We start from the raw sequence: 21,012 nt of genomic DNA, 5'->3' as shown, positions 1-21,012 counted from the left end.
AAAATATCTTAAAAATACATATATTTTTCTGTCATCAAAGAGTATATTATTATCCCATTACCTTTTCATAAGAAAACCCTCGATATTTGATATGCAAAAATAACATTTAAATTTGTGAATTGTCTATAATGAAGTTTTTCTTATGAATCATTTCTATATATTATAATGTATAGAAATGATTTATTTTATATCACATTTATATTTATAAAACCAATCTTTATTAAACAATAATAAAAGAATAGACTGATAACAGCTAATTAAAGATAAACTTATCAGTCATTAACTGGATGTTGTGCTGCTATCTCTTGTGTGGTTTCATTGTCCCTAAATTGCAGGCGATCAATGTTTTAATGATAAATTTTTTATATTTTAAAACAAAAATTCTAACACAAAAATGTCGAAAATGACGACAAAATAGTATATGTACATCAATAAAATGACGTACATATGTGCTATACATGTATGTGGATCATGTTGCAATGAACATATAAAGTGCTAAACAAAAATGCAAAATATTTTTGATCTTTTGTCTGCCGAGATCTAGACAGAGGAAGATAGGATCAAATCTTTCGTTCTATTATTGTTCTAATAGTCAAATTTTATTTAAGGAGAAAAGGAACAATAATATTCACTGAAATCGGATCCTTTCTTATACAATTACTGCGTACGTTGTTAACGCAGGAATAAATAAAATTACAAAACACGTAATGTCAAAAGGGAGAAAAGTAACGCATTCTGCCACGAACTACCGCAAATAAGCAACATTTAATTTTCTGTTTAAAAAAAGAAACAATCAAAAAATGAATTACAAAAACGTTAATAAATAGTCTTAAGTTTAGAGAAAGAAAAATTTTTTTCTCTGAACGAAACAACTTATAGAATATCAAGGTAAATGGTAGTGAAAAATGTAATTAAAAATAAAATTGAGTTTTAAGGACCCCAACGACTCTTGGACTGCAGCACTCTCTGTTCCCTCGGTAGTTACGCCTGAGTATAACTTATGAAAAGAGGTTACTTTGAATTTAATGTTAATAAAAAAATCACTAATGTGTCAATAAAAACACATTTTATTTTTATATTAATAGCTTTCCCTATGTGGTAAACAAATTGACTCGTACAGCAGTAAATAATATATAAACTAGATTTTTTTAGAATATTTCTATTCATGAGATCACTAATAAAATTATATTTTTTTTTTTCACTTCACAACTGTAAATAAATTTAACAGAAACTATAGCAACATTTTTAAACATCATCAATCCTGAATAAATTGTAATGCATGTTCTAATGCTTTTAATTTTTACTTGTGATCGTAAGTGTATTTTAATATTTATTAATACATAATGTTTATTTTTTAAAGGACTGAACATGATAGAAATAAATACGTTAAAGCATTTTAATAATTATAAGACACCCTATACATATACTTATATTTTCTTAATTTTATTATATATATATATTATATATATATATATATATATATATATATATATACATACACACATTTAAAAAACAGATTTTTATAAAATTCTACGTAAAGTTTCGGTTCAAATTTCGTGCGAAATATCTGAAAAATTTCTAGCAAAATATTAAAAATACAACATTTTAGATATTGCAATTAAACAAGCTTCATTTTAGGATTTTTATAATAGTACATGTATAATTATGAGAAAAGAATATTATAATCATTACTTTCGAAATGTATTCAAAAATTTACTATGTCTCACTGTATACGAATGTTATAACATTTATTCTTAAAGCTATCACTAATTTACAATTTTGCATCAATTTGCATCAAATTTACTTAAAGATGCAAAATCGATGCAAACAAATCAATTACAAATGAATCACTTGTAAATAAATTTACATACTTTTTCGCTGTCTCTCTCTCTCTCTCTCTCTCTCTCTCTCTCTCTCATTCTCGATTTATAAAATTTTATGTCACACTCACAAATAATTATCAATATGTAACATCACTTTTGTGCGTATTCGCAAGGTATCAAAGTGGTCGGACTTGTTTCCCATCAATAAACCGTAGCCATTTAATAGCTACAGCTTCTCCTTTTCTCTCTAAAATACATAAACAAACTTTCATTTAATTCTCTATAAATTCCAATAATTGGCATAGAAATTACTCAATCTGTACGAATTCATCTTTGTACTACTAATAGTGTGCAAGCGCATACGTAAGTTCACATAATTGCTGGATAAAATATTCGATGATCTATTATAGCGTTAAAAGACTAATACTTTCCCTTCAATATTTCTAAAACAGCCGACTACACAGCACTTATACGCACGCAAGAAATTAAACAAGTGATATGTACAAGTATCAATTTTTACTTAAAGTATCTAAATACATATTTCCAAAAACATCTATACATATTACAATGCACATTGGATAAAAAAGTTTATCCATATATTCAGTGCTTACAGATGAAGCGTAAACTTAATGTATCAGAGAATAAAAGCATAAACAACATTTGAAGTCTGCCTATGTTTGTTAAACAATATTAAATTACAGAACAATGTGACATGAAAAATTTAATCAAAACACAATAAAATATTAATTTCTTTGTCTCAATTCTTCAATAATACAAGTGGATAATTTCCTTTTGTTATTTTTACTGGTTAACTAGATTATAGTTTCCTTTTTCTAATTGATAAAAGGACAGAACTCCTAATGAAGTTGATTATATATGGACATCATGAATACAAATGCCTTATGGATTAACATTAGCTATAGTGAAAGAACTGAAGTGTACCAGTACATTTTTACTCGCCATAGATATATTATATAAATGCCCTGGTATATGAACCAACTTATTCTACTAGTTGAATTGCAACTTATCAAACTACAATATTGCAAGCTTAATAAGTAAAAGCAGTTCTCATTGGCTTTGTCAAAAATTTTAAATAATTACAGATCAGCTACAATTTATTCTTTCGTACTCCCTACAATCGGGACATTCGTAAACTTCTCGTCTAAAATATCTGGCAGTGATTAGAAAGTCTTCCATTAGGCCAGTGCAAAAGTTACAAAAATTGATACAGACACCTTATCATAGATTTGTAAATGACACGTCAATAAGGGAAAATAAAAATACAAGGCGTTAATACTTACGAGACACACGTAAATATTTCACAAACTTGTGCTTGGAAGAACCTTACCTTGGAAGAAACATATTATGCTACAAATGATCTGAGGTCTGTTGGATGAACGTTTCTAAGATTATTGACTTAGGCTGTACTGGTGTGATTGTTAGCACCACTGATAGCGCTGAACAGAGCAGCACTATTGCGTTTGAAGCTTCCCACTTGTTCGTCCGGCCATATCGGCTCCCCGAACAAGGATGACAAACTCTGGCACAATTTTTGGTAGTTTTCACGCAACACTTCCTGATATTCATGCTGGTCCGGCGTGATCAGTTTGCTATTAATTTGTAATGCTGTATAACATATCTTGACAAATTCCCTGAAATCGTAAAAAGATTCTTTAGAAACTGCAATATCGCACTTAAGAGAAACGAAACAAACCAGGATTGGATAGTAACTTGTAAAAAATTCATAACTTTTAACTTAATTTACATTAGTTAACTTCATAAATTAATTTTTAATTTTAACAAATTAACTTTAAACTTTAACTCATTAACTTCTTTCCTAAGTTTAAAATTTACTTATATAAAAAAAATTATAAAAAAAAATTTATTTTCATATAAAAAATAATTTGTTATTTTATATAAATCTAATATACACATAAAATATTACATTTAGTTAAAGATTCACGTTATAATTATTTTGTTATTTAGTTTTGTTTCACAATTTAATTTTTACAAATTACATTCTAAGTTAATATAAATAACATTTTTCAAAACTATGATTTTTAATTTAACTTAATCTTACAATTAGTGCAACTTTTAACTAAATTAGTTATTCGTTTATGCAAATTTTAACGTAACTAAATTAATTTTATAAACCATTAACTTTAATTTAATTTAAAAATATATTAATTAAAATATATTAGCAATTCTTGTTCAAAACGTTCATTAGAAAAAATGACAAAATATACCTAAAGACATCCTTCAATTCTTCTACTTTGTCATCGGCATATTGCGGAGACAATGCTGGATCCAGAAACGCGGAAGCATACGTTAAAGGACCGGCGTTTACCGTTACACAAATGCTACCTTGGAGACGTAACTGTAGCTTTTTTACATCTGTCGGTCCGATCAAGGCCACGTCTTCTAATTCCTGAACGCGTTGCCTCATTTCATCCAAAGCGACTTCAATGGGACTGAGCTCCACTATTCGCTTCTCGACAACCCCGATACGTTTCTTCACATACGGAAAAGCATATTGAGTTGTAAGAATAGTCCTACGTTTCCATTGATCCTCCGGACTACCTCTTGCTTTGCCCTCCTTAGTAAATGGTGTCTCAAACATGAAGCAACATACGTTATGACTTTGCTCGAACTCGGTCTGTCGCACTTCCAATTCGGTCTTCTCGAAATACGGTGTAACATGCGTTACCTGAATGTACGCTATCTTGGGATCTAACTCACTAATGTCGACCGGTACAGAATCCATTATCATCTTAACGTTCTCAGATCCGAATTTCTCGCTATATAAACGTAATAGACGTTCCGATATTTCAGACAATGATGTCAATTTAGGTTCTTTATAAATATATTCTTGACCATTCTCCTCCTCAAAGTACGCCATGCCAAAGAATGCCACTCTATAGAATCTCCCGAGCAATCTTTTCCCAGTTCGTGTTACCTCTACAATTTTATTGCAGGCTTGCGCCAAATGCGAATAACAGTTAGCCAAAGCTTCATAATTTCTCCTTTTCTCGTACATAGGAACTATTAAGCGATACAAATGCCCAAGCAATTCAAAACGCTCGGCCTTCTCTAACGTATCGGCACAAACTTCCAATTGTTCAAGAAGTAAACTTTCATTATAGTGAATATCTTGAATACCAGCATCAAGTTTAAGATTACGTTCATCCTTCGATATGTTTACAGAAATTTTATCGAAAACCTCTGCGTCCCACGAATGAACTTTTCGCAATTTAAGATATTCAGCCATCAATGCTGCAATATGCAGTTGACAACAAGCAGCCTCAGAAAAATTGCCATCCCTAGCGTGATTTCTAGCCATCGTCTCCAACCAGGTATGCCTCAATTCAGGTGTGCTAGCGTAAGAATTGGCCAAACTATGTTGCAAATCAACCAACATCTCAGGATCGTTATTGTGCTCCCGCATTTGCGCAGTTGCCATTAACACTGTTCGTATTCTCTTATTAAGATCTTTCACTTCAACTGGAAAACCCGTACCCTTCATAACTTTGTCAGAGGAAGCATAGCTGTTGATTAACGATAGCGATTCTTGAAATCGTGAATTATTCAAACCGATTACATTCCCCAGCATTTGAGAGACTGAAATTATCACTTGCAAGTGCACTCTAGTCAACCCCTTTCGACTAGTAAACTCAAAATTACTTCGCATAAGCAAATATAGTAAAGCGCAGGACTCCTGCCGTATGGAACTCAACTTGCTGTTACAACAACGCAACAACTCATAACACAAGCGTCCACAAAGCACAGCGTTGCCTGCAAAGGAAAAAATGTGTTCAAACTTTACATGTGCTTATCATATGTTCTCTATCATTGTAGAGACTAATTTTTGCATTCATACAAGTGAAACTCAATGTTTGAATTAAAAAATCAATAATTACCTTGGAAAAGCGCAATGGAATAATTATTCAAGAAAGCTCGGAGTCCAGCGAAAACATGACGTAGTAAAGTTTCAGATTGACCAACTTGAAGGAACGACAAATAAATGTTGAAAAACTTTTGCATAACTGCATTGTCGCCTTCATTCGCTAGGAGAATATCCTATAAAAAATATGACAAGTCATCGCAACTTCTAATCAGGTTTAAATAGTTTAGATTAGTCTATTTGGATCAAAGATATCATTGCATTTTATATATTTATATTCAAATTTATGTAGTTTAAAATCTTTTCAATCTTTGTAAGTCTACTACTGATTTCTTAATTTTCTTAAGAGCTTTTACTTTAAGCATATTTATATTTCTCTTTACTTAAATTGCGTTGCTTAAATTGATCTTTCTTGCAGTAATCATATCATAATGGCATATATTGCCGCGAACAATTAATTTTAAGCAAAGTTGTATAATTATAGAAAAAGTTAAATAATAAAGTTTCAGAGTTAATAACTTTTAATTTAACTCAGCTAATTTTAAATAAATTGATTCTTAATTTCAACTGTTTTTAAAACACAGCATTTAATTTAATAAATTTTTTCCTAAAAAAATTTATAATTTATTTGATGACCCATATTGTAATTATTTTGTCATATAAAATAAGCTAATTTAATAAAATTACGACATAGTTTAATTTAATCATTTTCAAAATTAAATTTTAAATTAATTTCATTAACTTTAACTTTTTAAAACAAAGCTCAGTAAAAAAATAAACATTTTAGCCGAATTTTAGCTTAAAGCTTTCTCCTTACCTCATTAATTCCCGCACAATCTAAACGCCAATTGCTATTTGAACTGCATGCAGATTGGTAAGGGAAATAGCATTAGCTGAAAATCGGCCAAAATATGCATTTTTTTGCCAAATCCTGTTTTAAAATATTAACTTAATCCTGATTTTTAGAAAATAATTAATAATATATTTTGTACATGTAAAATTAAAAGAACACCAAAAATTCTTAATAAAGTTGACAATAATTACTTTAAAATGAACACAGAAGAGACCCAAACAATCTAGCGCGATCAAACCAACTTCTGTTGCCATATTTGCCTCCAATAAAGCTTGATACACTTTGCCACTATCAGTTTCAACTAAATTCTCTCTAGTAATTGTATTGTGAGGTTGCAACGTGCTGGTAGCAGGACTTTCAGTAGTAAAATCTGGCGGCGCCATTCTAGCAGGTAAAGTCATTGCCTTGACAGTACGGGGTTTCCCAACATTATTCACTGCATTCGCAGCTATTTGTCTTTTACCGATATATTTGAAATGATGCAAGCTCATCCTAAAAATAGAAAAAATTGTATTCATATAAAATCTAGAAATAGATAAACACAATCAATATCAATACATTCAATCATACATCATTCAAATGATAAAATATTATCATTTGAACATAACTGTCTCTCCACAAGTAATACTTCCCATTACAGATATCCCGGTCTCTACGTACGACTATCTCGACTTATATACTTATAAACTTTCAAACATACGACTGGTAATAAAAATACATCAGTACATTGTAATGTAACCGATTAACTCTGATTAACCCGAGCTCTCGTTAACCCGTGATGTAAATTAAATATTATACTAATATTTAAGTATAGTGTACATAAATATTAATATTTAATTAATATTAATACTAATATTTAATAATAACACTGATATCCAAAGTCAAATTTGTTTGTCAGAATAGATATCGATATATAACCTCGTAAAAACGAGATATTATCCCACATGATTCCGAACAAATTCAAATGCGCTGATTAAAGTAGGATATTCTGTATATAATAACGGCAGTTTAGTGCAATTAACGCTAACAGCAAGATATCGTATTGATATTCTAGATATCGTACGAACATTGGCACAATATCGTACGTATATTTGTAAAATATCACAATATTCGTTCAATATCTTGTGTTTAGGGTATATTACTATTCGACTTACAATCAATTCAATTATTTATGATCGAAATCTCGGAATGTACTCATCGTAAGCAGAGAAATACTTGTATTTATTACATCATCAGTCTAGCTACTTACTCAATCACTGTAAAGAAGTTCAGTATTTCTGTTTCATTGCATTGTTGCCACCAAGCAATCACCTGATGATCACCCAGATATTTGACAATGAATAGGAAGCAAAGTAGTATGTCCTTCACTTCTGATGGCTGCAACTTATCACATCTGGGCGACGATTGCGTCACGCTCAAGGTACGCGAATGTCTCTTTCTCTCATCCATTCCATTTTCCGGTAATTCTCTAATGATGGCAGTCTCCTGAGAAACGTTAGACTGGGACGCACCAGATACAGTTGAAGTATCGGACTCAACGCTGGTGCAAGAATATCCATTTACTAATCCTTGACCCGCAATGGCAGCAAAATAAGTGGAATCTCGCAGATGCATAGAAGATCTTATAGGCGATTGAGTGTCCAAGTGAAGAGTCAGTCTGTGCAATATTGAAAGTTCTTGTTGATTTTCAATTTATTAGTAATCGTCTATATTGTATTATTTTCTTAGTCTATTGGCATATACCTGTGAATAGACTTAGGTGTACCCACAGTCGTGGAACTGATAACGGTATCCTTTGTTGTCAAAAATGAACTGCTAGTTGACACTCTGTTAGTGCCATTCTGTTTCGCCTCTGTCTTGATTTCATTCTCTTCTACTGATTGCAGTCGGTGCAAATTTTCCAATACAATGCCGAGCCATGGTATGTAAATCGACGCTATTCTACTCAATTGACCCTAAAATTAAGATTCGAAACATGAAATACTTGGAGATCAATTTTGAAAAACAAAATAATATCTTTCAATTTTTTTTTAATAATGCAATTTATTGAGTCTGTGAAGCATGATATAATACACATCTTTTAAAAGTAAAAAAATTTTTTTTGTTTTAACAACAGTTCTAACCAATTTTAACATACTTAATTTTGATTACAATGAAACTTCTCCAATACGTCACATAAATTATAATTATGTTAAAGTAACTTAAAAATAACTCTATAAAATTTTACTGCAAATTTCTCAAAATTGTGATGTGATGAAACAATCCGATTCATATTCAGCATGCAAAAAACTGTAGATATAAGAAAATAGTCGATTTCATTCCGCTGTTCAAAAAAGGTCATTTTTTATTAAACTGTATAATCAAGAACATTTTAAAGTCGCACCTTATTTTGATACCTATCATCCAACTCATGTTTCGCCATTAGATCCCGTAAAGTACTAATGGCGACCTTGCGGATCTGCACAATCTCATTGAGCGAAGTCTTAACTTCTTGCATCAAAAGACCAGCCAAGAAGTGATGTTTACAAAATTCCTCCGTAAGGCAATAATCATTCATCAGATCTGTTGTTGAAAAATCATTTCAGTTTCTTTCACTTTTAATATATATTTCTAATTGTGAAATATAACTATGAAATAATAATGTTATAAGTGTGTATAAAATATAGACGAGTAGAAAAATGTACAAGGTCATTGCACCAGTCAATGAACAAATAAAAACAACTTAAAATAATTTTCTAACAAAAAATATTTTAATTAAACATGTACAAAAATTCTGAAGATCTAAAATATAATTACAATTAAATTACAATCTATTATTTTAAAGTCTTATTATTTTAATACTTTTCTTAAATAATCATTTAGTAATGATTATTTAGTGACTAGTACAGTGAGATTTTCAGTGCAAAATCTCATGAAAACACAAATATATAGAAATGTGTATATTTGGTCTGAAAAACTTTCTCAATTTTTGAAACAATGATGCTTGTAAATTGACTAATTATAAATTAAAACTGGCATTAACATTATATATTGCTACAAAAGAGAAAATATTTATATACATAACGGATATTTGCTATAAATGTGAACATACACATAATATTTGTGTCCGAATATAATTATATAAACGTACCATCGCAGTCTGGTTCACTCTCAGTGTCATTGTCAGTGTCTTTTGAACACGCGAAACGATTAAATTACAATAAGTTAGTAAATTTTCATCGTAATTCTTGTATTTATCGAATATTTACCTCTGGAAACAAGACGTGACTGCATCATTGGCAAATTGAAAGATACATAGTGCTCGTGAGAGCAAATAATTTGTAGAAAGGTGAATTTGAAATCGTGCAGTGTGCGTTGGTCACCAGGTGAAAAGTTGTCCAGATAAGAATTGATGAGACGAAACACAAAGCCACGGTCCATGAATGTGAGACATCGCTGCGTATATTGCAATAATCAAAATAGTGATAAAGATACGCATTGTACGTAATATTTCTATGATATTATGTACCTTTAAAAATTGTGCGAGACTTTTGTTAAGTTCGTGTGTCTCCACCGGCATCTCTCTGTATTTAGTCATTAAGTATGGCATAATGACATCTAATAACATCTTGATTTTCTCGTGGTAATCTTTTGAAAATCGCTCGTTTCTATGCATCTGAAAAAGAATAAATTAGCTGTTTCATTAATTTTCATAAAACAGATTGCTCATTTTTAATAAATACACAATATTTCGAAAGATAAATCAATATTTATCAAATATACATATAAAACGGTTTGCATAAAAATTAACAAACAGTGTTTGTAATGAAGAAGAAAAACGCTTGCTTTACGTTATATTTTTATTCTGCGATTATCGCTATACAACTGACTCCCACAGGAGAATCTCGTTTGACCACGTTGTGCTATTGACCACAGCCGCCATTCACAGCGGCTGGTGTCTACTTTTTCTACCGTTCAAGCACTGTGAGTGGTTGGTGGTCAATCGCAACGTGATCAAAGATTCTCACCCGACTTTCACGCGTCATCGGCGTTAAAAAAAGGGAGAGGTCGGACCTTGGCCTTCCATCCATAATGTCTAAAATGCAGGGCCGTTAATACGAAACGACATGTACATAAAAATAATTGGCTTAGATCTTAACACGAGCGTTAACAAATATTTAATTACAAATAATCTTACTTCATTGTGATGCTTCATTAATAGTCGCAAAGTTTCAACATTTTAAAGTAATCTTGACAAGCTTACCTTTATCCTGCCAGTACTCAGCAGATATTGTGCCATGCTTTTAATCATTATTTCGAAAAAAAAACTTGAATGATGCATGAATTTGTTCACCACTAGAAAATCGGTATTGCTAGGTTGCAGCAAAATTGGTAAGTGCTTCGCTAATTGCTCGTGAACCGTAGTGTTACCATTTCGCAGAGGAGGTAGCACAAAAACGAACTAGAATCACAAAACTAGAATAGAATCAGAACAATCGCAAAATAAACTTAATTTCAAAATTCTAAGAACATCAAGAGTCAGTAAAACCAGAAATTGGACACAGGTGTCTCTATTTACTGTATCTTAACTTACAAATTGTTAAACTTACAATCAGTATGCTTTTAAGTAAAAATAAATTTAGTACAGAATTTCCCAAACTTATATAAACAGTGATTCATTCTTTTTAAATGGAAAACATCCGCGAATTATAGGACCATAATAAATTCAAATATTTTTAAAAGATGCTTTAAAAAGGATAAATATAATAAATATCCATTCTGAATAGTCTCATTTCTGGTCAGAATCCATTTCGGTTGAAAATATCACCATTGACACAGCATATTCGATTTACTTATCAAAACTTTTAAGATTTTTAATAAAAATCACTTTCAAAATAAAGAAGCACAGTTTGGAGATTCTATGTATCAATTTCTTTAAATACAAGTTTTACATTAAAAATATCCCTTTTTTTATTTGCTAGGGTTCTATATTCCTTAAATACACAATGCCAATTTAGAATAATATAGTTTTCTATTGTTATTTTTTTATAAAAACTCGTAAATTACACAAAAATATACATAATACATATTGTAATTATTACTAATCAATTATCGACATTTTTTCCATTTATCAAGAAAATAAAAAACAATTTGGTAAAAGATAGAATTTAAATTTGAAAATAAAATTTCAAAAATTTTTTTGAGTACCAATAAAATTCCATGAAAATCTGATTTTCAATAAAAAAAAAATTCTCTGAAAATTCTAGGAAAATTTCTCGGTTTTTCCCAATAGTAAACACTCTGAAAAACGTAATCCTATCGCAAGTAGAAAGATGCTTATATACTTATCATACCCTAGATCCTACCTTGATGTACGCTTGTAGAATTTCCTTACGACCGGCTTCATGCACCATGTTTATAAAATGTATTAAGACCCTGATCACGTACAATCCAACCTCTTGACTAGTATTGTATGTCAGCAATACGAACAGTTGATTCAGTATAGTTGGGAGAAACGTGATAACGGTGACTAGTTGAACTGCATGTGCCGCCTTCAGAATTTTGCACGTCTCCAAATCAGAGGGCGTCGTTGAGGGTTTTGTATCCAAAATGCGCTCAGCGTGGACAAACAGGTTGTGCAAATGAAGGTCTCGCGTGAACACTGTCGAAATTAATTGAAAAGACACTGTAAAGATTGGTCGTTGAGAATCGATCCAAGTGATGTCCGGACCTGCGTTCTGCAAAAATATATAAATCACTTTCATGTCAATCTAACTAACGTCGATAATTAACAATACCAATAATGAATCTTACTCTTACCCCTTTCCCTAATCCAAGGGGTTGTATAGAAAGATATCCTGATGGCAAGTGCGTCGCTACAGGCAACACTTGGATATTTGATTCTATATCTACGTTCAGTCTACAATAAATACATAAAATATCATAAATATATTTTTTCTTTCTCTGTTTTCTTTCTATCACAAACATAATAACAGAAGTGATACAATTTTGAACTCTTAATATATATTTTTATTTTTTGAAACAAAATACAATCAAACATTTAAAGTGTTAAATTAAAAAGCGTTCTAGTATTAAATTAAAAAGTTTGCTAAATTAGTTAACAAAGAAACATTAAAAAAAAATAAAACATTAACAAAATAAATTATTATTGAAGTTTTCAAAGTCGTGATTTATTTTATTCAAGATAGGTGTCCAAAAATGTGCCACAATAAATACAATTCATATTTGAATCACTAATATTTCCTACAAATAAACTGATTTTTTAACGTCTACATTTTGCGATGATAGAAAAGAAATTAATAAAAAGAAAAATCATTCATTATTAAACAATATTCAAAATTCTACTGTATTTTGATTTATACCCAAATTTCATGTAATATCATGTTCAAAATCGTGTACTTTTAAATAAAAAGAAGAGTTTTCCACACAACTTTTATGCAATAATAACAATAAGCAAATGTGTATGGATTGTCGACATTTAGTGTTCTTAATTTTACCAAAAAATCAAATAAAAAAAAGGGGTTTTTTCAATTTTTGTTTTTAATATGGAAAAACGATAAGATACTAGTTCTTAATTTTTGCGGAAAAATAAAATCGAAGAACTTGGTTTGTTCTTTTTTTTTTTTTTTTTCAAAAATACAACCATAATAACAGCAGATCTTATTAATAAATTATATATTTATTAGTTCTTAATTTTGAAAGAAATCTTAAAAATCTTAAAACCATTCACATAAAGCACAATAAAAATGACATCTTATAAGAAAAAAATTGAATAAAACCGTCCAAGTTTTTTTCCAAAAATTTTTGAAAACCGAACAGAGAATACTATTGACATCAGACAAATTGATCAGAAATGCCAAACTTATACCTCGAAAATTTTAATTTGTTCAAAATTGTAACATGTTCGACATTGTACTCTTACCAAAATCGCAAAATATGCTAATTCAAATTTTTATTAATCACTATAGAATCTCACCTTCCTTTATGCAGTAAAGGTGCCCATGCATAGCCGACACAGTTTTCAACGCCATTCTCTTTCTTCTTATTCATGTCGCAGCTTATGTGATAAAAGGAGAATAGTATATGGTGCTTCGCGTGTAATTTCGTGGGTAGTTTAATCTTGATTTCTTCATACCAAGAAGGCACTGCGTTATGATGTAACACTGCGCACGACGTCCGTAGGCATAGTAATGGCAAACCCGGTCTCCCATAAATCACCTATTAAGAATAGTACAAAAAAAAAATAAAACCTAAACACTTCAAAATTCAAATAAATTATTTTTTTTATCACATACTCGTAAAGGCTTGACATTTTCTCCGTCGTCGTCACGGAGCTCCACAATGCACGCTATGTTCCTAGCTCGGGTAAACATTTTTTGACTGTCAAAGTTGAGTGTCTGCGGATACACGTACAGATGATTAATATATGTCGTGTACGGGTGCACATCCCTCTCGGAAGTACTCTCAAACTCGGCAACTTCGATCGTCGGCTCCGTCGTTGGTGGGATCGGAAATGGCTTTAACGGCGCTAGGCAGGTCGATAACGTATCTAGAAATATTTTATATATCGTATACCTAGAATTGCTCGAAACTATTGACTGTAAATTATCTTTTCAAAATAATGAGTATTATTAGAAACCATTCTATTTTTATTACAAGAATGGTAAATTACTGATGCTTATGGAATCAAGTAACAAAAGATGATTCTTGTATACTATTATCAGTCTACCTTTAGGTCACTGGTCTTTCTTCAAAACTTATTCTTAAGTTTTTAATTTTAATTCAAAATTTCTATATCTATTATTCTAAAATATTCTAGAACATTATGTATATTAAAGATTCACTGTACAAAGTTCCAAATGACACTTTCGTATTGTATATTATAATTATTATATTATAATTCAACTACGTACTTTCAGGAATGTCCGAAATGGGCTCTATTTTAATTTTCAACCAACCAGGTATCACAGTCAATTTGCTAAGCCTCTCAGGCCTGTAAAAAAAAATTTACTGATATAATATTTAATAATATATACATATTGAGTTTTATATTACATACATTTTTTAATCATATTAATTTATTATTAGTACATACTTTCTGTATTCAGAAAGAAGTTTTAGTAGCTCCTCATCTTTTATTTTGTTACCCTCCTGCCTGTATATTGCTGGAAAATCCGAAGATGTATCTAATTCGTTACTATACAATCTAAACAATGGCCTTGCAGCCCATGCAAACGGCATCCTATAATTTCCCAGTCTGGAAAAAAAGAATATAATTGTTTTGTATAATTAAACTTGCATACAGTAAATAAATGTCAAATAATCTAGGAGTATATTCTTATTAACCAAACATTTAAAAAGTGAGCATGGGTCTAGAAACGCTTAATTTTTAAAATAGAAGAAATTTTAGTACGAAATAATAGAATATCTTGAAAATAAATTGACAAAAAAAATGTTTCAGCTAAAAACTGTATCGTCTGAAGCGTGGGATAAATCATAAAATCAATTTTTGAAAAGAAAAATCTATTTTTCAAGGCTGTAAGGTTTTTTTTATATAAAATTACATGAACTTTTTACATAAAATTAGTTATTCTGGATGCAAAAATATTAAAGAAAAACTATAAAATCAATTCAAGAAATATTAAATATAATAAGAAACATTAAATATTAAATTAGAAATTTTAGAATAACGTATTCTTGTATCTCCTATTGTCACTGATTTTGTTTTAACTCGCAAGTTACATAAGAATATATGTAAATGTAAATGTTATATGTATATTCTTATGTAACTTGCGAGTTAAAACAAAATCAGTGACAATAGAAGGTATAAGAATATAATATTCTAAAAATTGTAAATGTAAATGTCATTTATTATTAATCTATTATCAATATTTTGTATTATCAAAAAATGATTAATAAAAAATAATTTTATCAAAAGGAGAAATAGAATTTAAATTTGAAAATAAAAGTCCAAAAATTTCCTTCTGTGCAAGCATCAACAAAATTCTATAAAAATTCATAAATTTCACATTTTCGCGGCAGTAAACATTTTGATTTATAATCTTACCTTTGGCAACATGCTCGAACTTGTTTATGCACCTTCAAACCCAATCTTGGATCCTTAGTAGCTCTCAAATAGGGCTCTGAAGTTTGATATATGTTTCCTTGGAGTAACTTGTCTATTCTTACGACGAGAAATATATCTGGATGAGGATTACTAATGTTGAATATGGCCTGCAATATCAATCGTGTTCTTGTGTTGTTATAAATTCTCACTTTATTAATAAATTTATAATAAATTAATAAACTGGGAAAATTGAAAGTTTTCTACTCTGTCGCACTGATTTTGTAGAAGTTTTTAATAATTTTATTTTTAAAAAGAAAATGAAATATTTTTCAAAATTACTTTTTGTCCTTTGTTTATTATGGCTTAAAAAATGTTTTTTTAAATAAAAGATATAAATAATTTATAACAAATTCATCTGACTTTTGCACAATTTATCGATATCATAATTCCGAATCTCCTAATGAACTGAAGTAAAAAACTCAAACATTATTTTAAACAGAATGCTTGCGGCTATGATCAAAATTAAAATCTTTAATTTTGCCTAATAAATAAATATTTATTTTTAAAAAACAGTTTAATTTATCTTTTTTTTTTTATTTTCAAGTCCGCCTCTCCAAAAATAAAAAAAATAAATTCTCAGAATAATTCTAATTTTAATGATAGTCACATGCGCAGTGTTTTGATTAAAATAATGTTTGAGTTTTTAATTTCAGTTTACTGATAGACTCAGTATCACAATCACTAATGAGTCATTGCACGAGTCAAATAAATCTAGTATTACTTATTATTTATATTTTTTATAAGACAAAAATAAGAAATCAATCTTCAAACAATAATAAAGGACAAAAATAATTTTAAAAATATTTATCAACTTTCAAAAACAAAAATTCATCAAAACTTTCTAAATTAGCGCGTTAAAATAGAAGATAAATTTAATATGGCGGCTCTTAATAAATTCTTATCTTAGGCATTTATACTTAGCCAAAAATATTAGGCACTTGTATATTTTTAACTGAAATTAAACTAAATTTAAACAAAAATTAAAATGTAAATTATCCATTGTTTCAAGAATCCTTTAAATTATATATAATGCCAATAATCATTATATAATATTACAGATAAAAGAATTCCAGATAAACAAAAAAATATAGGTGCCCAATAATTTTGATCAAAACTATATACACTTCAAAATCATTAATAATTAATTAACTCATTTTTCTCTATCTGTATTCCAATTAATTACAATTAAATAATCGTACCTGTTTTGGATATTTTATCCAATCCGAAGGAATGTTTTGCAATTCCCCAGGAAGAGTAATTTCTTCCGTTTCTGTTGGAATTCCTGCAGGACTAAGCTCTCTCGCCATATCTCGTACTATTTCGTGATTAATATCGAAGTGAAAATTTTCCGTCAGTTTTCTACCGTTCCTCGCATCAAAAAGGCTCAACACCGTATGGTAAGGTTCCACTTGACAAAGAGATTCCTTCTCGTCAATAGGCGCTTGCAGTCTAAATTTAAGGCTTTCGCACTTGACGAGGATTCTGTGGCCGAACTGTTCCTTGTAAGGATCCACGTTATCGGTAGATTGTCCTGTATGCATTTTGGCATGAGGTATGTAAGGATACACATTGAACAGTCTTTTTCTGTTCTCTCTTCTTGCTAAAGCGATGCTTGTGTCTGTCTCCCTGGAGTATTTTATTAATTGTGGATTCATACTCTGCTCGAGACCTTTTAGTGTACCATAAACCTAAAATTAAAAATATATTTATATAATATAATTTTATAAATTTATTTTTTTATTTTTTACCTCAACCTAAAACTGTTTTTAGAGAAATTTTAATTTAAGAGATTAAAAAATAAAAAAATAAATTTAATTTAAACATATATTTTCATATTATATTTGAATCTAACAATAAACTTCCTAAAACCAAATTACATGATAATCAAATTTTTTTTATTCCATATTAAATTTCTAATTTTAGATTCTAAAACCAGAATCGAATTCAGCAACCCTTCAGCAATTTTTAAAAAACACTAATTTTCCTAAAATTACTTTGTTAAAAAATTGTAGTACTCAAAAAATTAATTAGTAGTCAACTATTAATAATTAATTAATAGTTAGAAAAATTAAGCTAAAGGATAAGTTTGCAACAATACAATTGTATTACCTGCATAGGTTGTGGCGATGGCGGAGGCGTATTACAGGTTCTTTCAAGAGAGGCGGCACGTTTTTCCTCCTGCTGTTTGTAGTGTTGTATGACAGAACTGAGCTTCAATAACCAATCTTGCATATCGGCCTCGTTATCGGCAGCCAAAGTATAAGATTTGTGTGTGTCGCTCATCCGTAGTTCGAAACAATATCTCCCGCGTTTTGAATTTCTAACAACCTCCGTACAAAAATCCATCACTATTGACAGTTTTGCTTCGCCTTTCCTCTCATCTTTAAAAAACTCGAGTATATAAGTGCCATCAACTTCCTGTCTGAGATGGCAAAAACGTCTCTTAAATGATTTCGATCCAATATGAGCGAACATTCTATCCGTACTACCAATCTCAGCACCTTTCATTAAGTAACCTTCCTTCGTTATACCATCGTTCTTTGTTAAGTCCTACAAAAATGTAGACAATCACAAATTTAGTTCAAAATATGCATCATATATAAGTATAATAGTTAAAGTGATATTGAATAATATGAAATTTCAAAGCATGACCGGTATTACAAATGCACACGCAAATTTCATAGAATAAAAAAGGGCATTACCTCATCTACTTGATCCACTTCAGTATCGATTTCATATACTTCGTCCTTCAAATCATCCGCTTTCAAAATTCTGAAAATTTATGAAATAATAGCATCTACAAAATAACAAACTACTTTCAGAGATTCTAAATAAAAGAATATTCTAGTCTATAATCTAAAATGCAAAAAAGTAGCCTATTTCCAGAAATTTCTTTAAAGAAACCTACATGTACTTGTATGCTTATATATATATATATATATATATATATATATTTGTTTACACATTTTTAGTAAATATCAACAAATTTTAAACTAAATGTATATTAATATTTGTTATGTAAATTTAAAAACGTTTTTCAACTAACTTTTGCATATACATAATATATGTCTGTCACATCAACTAAGATTATTGTGATATCTGATAAATTATAATTATTTTTGTTCACAGAAATTAAATTCAAAAATTTTGCTAAAAAAAATTTTTTTTTGAAGCTGTACTATTTCAATAATTGGCAATAGTTTTCATTTATTCTATAATTCAAACTATAGCTGCACTCATAATTAAAAATCCTTTTAAATTTTTTCAGTTAAACTGAAAGACTAGTAATTACATCAATTATAGATATATGTATTTCTTACATTGTTTTTAAATTTACATAACATAAAAACTAATAAACAATTAGCCAAAATTTATAGATATTTACTACATACAAGTAAATGTGTAAAAGCATAGAACAGGTGCAGTAGTTTCTTTAAAAAATAGTCCCAAAAATAGGTTACTTTTTCAGACTATAGACTACAAACATCAAACTTAGGTACCTTGGCAATTCAAGATAACTTCCACTGTATGCAGCATATTTATAGTGTACAAGATTCCAATTAGATATATAACTGGACAAACACTCTTTTGTCAGGAGACTCTCCTCACCTTCCTCACCTTCTGTAATATGTTGAGCTGTTGGTACCAAACTGCGGTATCTCCTTGGCAGAACCACTTGCTGTTAGAAAATGTACAATTAACAATCATAATCATGCATTTAACATATCACAAATACATATTTAATGATTATAATTAACCTATCTAAAAAAATAGAAGTTTTCAATGTAATACTTTTAAAGGTTCTCCAGTTATTCCACATAATATGAGAACTTGATCAAATTGTAATAAATTTTATGGTTAATATGTATATTTAGGTATCCTTAAATTTTTTCAAATTTGTTGATTATATATTTACGTAACCTTAAAGTAAAACTCTCTAAAATAATATTGAGTCTTAAAGGAAGAAAATTTTAATTTAACCAAAAAATATAAGAATTTTGAAAAACTATATTCATAAAAAAGAATGGAGCTTAGAAAATTTTGGAACATTAAAAAAAATAGAATTTTACATCATTTTTGCATAAGAATAGGAAATGTATATACAATTATAATAATACAATTATCTTTAAATATGATATCACACTAGTAAAAATGTGGCAACAATGCTTGTTACTACATTTAAATCATTATTATAGATAATTCAATATTTTCTATATCAATATTTATCAATATTGTAAGATTTTTAAATAATAAATTATTATTTTTATTGCTCACATTTTGTTTATTAAATATCATTTTAAAGATAACAATACTAAAAGTATCAGTGTTAAAAAATATGAATAAAAAAAATAATATTAATAACTTCTTTAAAATTGGCTTATAGAATTAAAATAAAAATAAATATATTTTTCATGTACTTCATAATTTTGTTAAGAATATTTTTCATATGCTTCGCAATTTTATCTCACATCCTTACTACACTTCCTTTGTTCACTTATCTATAAATGGAAATACGTCGGCAACACTAATATAGATAAGCAGCATGAAAGTGATAACTTACAGAAATATCATCCTGGGGATATAGTAGTAGCTCTCGCTGGGGATCATTTTGCAACAGCGTCTTATTCTTCAGCACAAAATTCTCAAAGTCAATGGGTTCAACCAAATGTGGTTTATTCTGCAAGACACATAAATTTAAAAGACTATCTCGAGTAGATAAAAAAACGCTACACTTCAGGCTTTGATTCGATAAATTCGTGAAATCTTGTATTCTATACGCGACGAAATTCCACGATGTAGGACGACGGAGAGGACTACAAAAAATCTCAAAACTCGACCTCCCAATGATTGTTTACATCTCGTGTTCGTCAGTACAACGAGCAGCTCCGCGCGAGTACATGTCACTTACTAAACGTAGACAACGGGATCAACGTCTTACCTGCACCGTGCTCTCGCGAACGACCTGGGACACGGTCTCCCGCAGCTGCGCCGCCATGCCGGGTTTCCCCAGGCCACGCGTGAACTTCCTCTCACTCATCCTCGTCAACGCCGTGCGACGCCGATCAGACCCCGGATCGGTATCGCCGTCTGATGCCACCGCGCCAGCCGCGTCAGGCTGCATCGGTCACCGTGGCCGGCCACCAGGCCGGGGGACAATCGAAGACATAACACGCAACCGCCCCGGCCGCCTTGTCACAATCGATCAGGATCGCGCGACCAACTCCCGTCGACCATCACCAATCGCGTCGCGTCGCGTCGCGTCGTGTCTCGCCGCACCGCGCCGCGCCGCACAGCGCCGATGACGGAA

At 30.1% G+C, this 21,012-nt stretch overlaps 1 protein-coding gene across 5 annotated transcripts in view; it reads right to left on the bottom strand.

The window, feature by feature from the left end:
- The window catches only part of LOC105199163 (dedicator of cytokinesis protein 9), a 24,127-nt gene extending 3,115 nt beyond the window's left edge, over positions 1–21,012 (bottom strand). The window contains exons 1-25 of one of the 5 annotated variants that reach the window (XR_003269342.2): positions 20,644–20,826; positions 20,266–20,382; positions 19,205–19,383; positions 18,407–18,476; positions 17,814–18,254; positions 16,904–17,392; positions 15,645–15,811; positions 14,673–14,834; positions 14,491–14,570; positions 13,873–14,126; positions 13,554–13,795; positions 12,371–12,476; positions 11,923–12,294; positions 10,821–11,018; positions 10,086–10,232; positions 9,826–10,012; positions 9,708–9,746; positions 8,961–9,139; positions 8,321–8,532; positions 7,827–8,234; positions 6,769–7,069; positions 5,741–5,900; positions 4,070–5,615; positions 3,172–3,475; positions 1,604–2,070 (exon numbers count right to left, since the gene is read on the bottom strand). Coding sequence is in view for 3 of the 5 variants with exons in the window: in XM_026139943.2 (XP_025995728.1) it covers positions 3,241–3,475; positions 4,070–5,615; positions 5,741–5,900; positions 6,769–7,069; positions 7,827–8,234; positions 8,321–8,532; positions 8,961–9,139; positions 9,708–9,746; positions 9,826–10,012; positions 10,086–10,232; positions 10,821–11,018; positions 11,923–12,294; positions 12,371–12,476; positions 13,554–13,795; positions 13,873–14,126; positions 14,491–14,570; positions 14,673–14,834; positions 15,645–15,811; positions 16,904–17,392; positions 17,814–18,254; positions 18,407–18,476; positions 19,205–19,383; positions 20,266–20,382; positions 20,644–20,826 (6,474 nt within the window). In the remaining 2 variants the exon portion in view is untranslated. Of the gene's footprint in view, positions 1–1,603; positions 3,476–4,069; positions 5,616–5,740; positions 5,901–6,768; positions 7,070–7,826; positions 8,235–8,320; positions 8,533–8,960; positions 9,140–9,707; positions 9,747–9,825; positions 10,013–10,085; positions 10,233–10,820; positions 11,019–11,922; positions 12,295–12,370; positions 12,477–13,553; positions 13,796–13,872; positions 14,127–14,490; positions 14,571–14,672; positions 14,835–15,644; positions 15,812–16,903; positions 17,393–17,813; positions 18,255–18,406; positions 18,477–19,204; positions 19,384–20,265; positions 20,383–20,643 lie in introns of those variants that run through there. The other 4 variants (XR_003269343.2, XM_026139943.2, XM_011166126.3 and 1 more) reach the window with 4 other exon arrangements.

This window comes from Solenopsis invicta, chromosome 13 (assembly GCF_016802725.1).
Source record: "Solenopsis invicta isolate M01_SB chromosome 13, UNIL_Sinv_3.0, whole genome shotgun sequence".
Lineage (NCBI taxonomy): Eukaryota > Metazoa > Arthropoda > Insecta > Hymenoptera > Formicidae > Solenopsis > Solenopsis invicta.
Note: the sequence above shows the minus strand (reverse complement) of the source record. Positions and strands in the feature narration are given on the sequence as shown.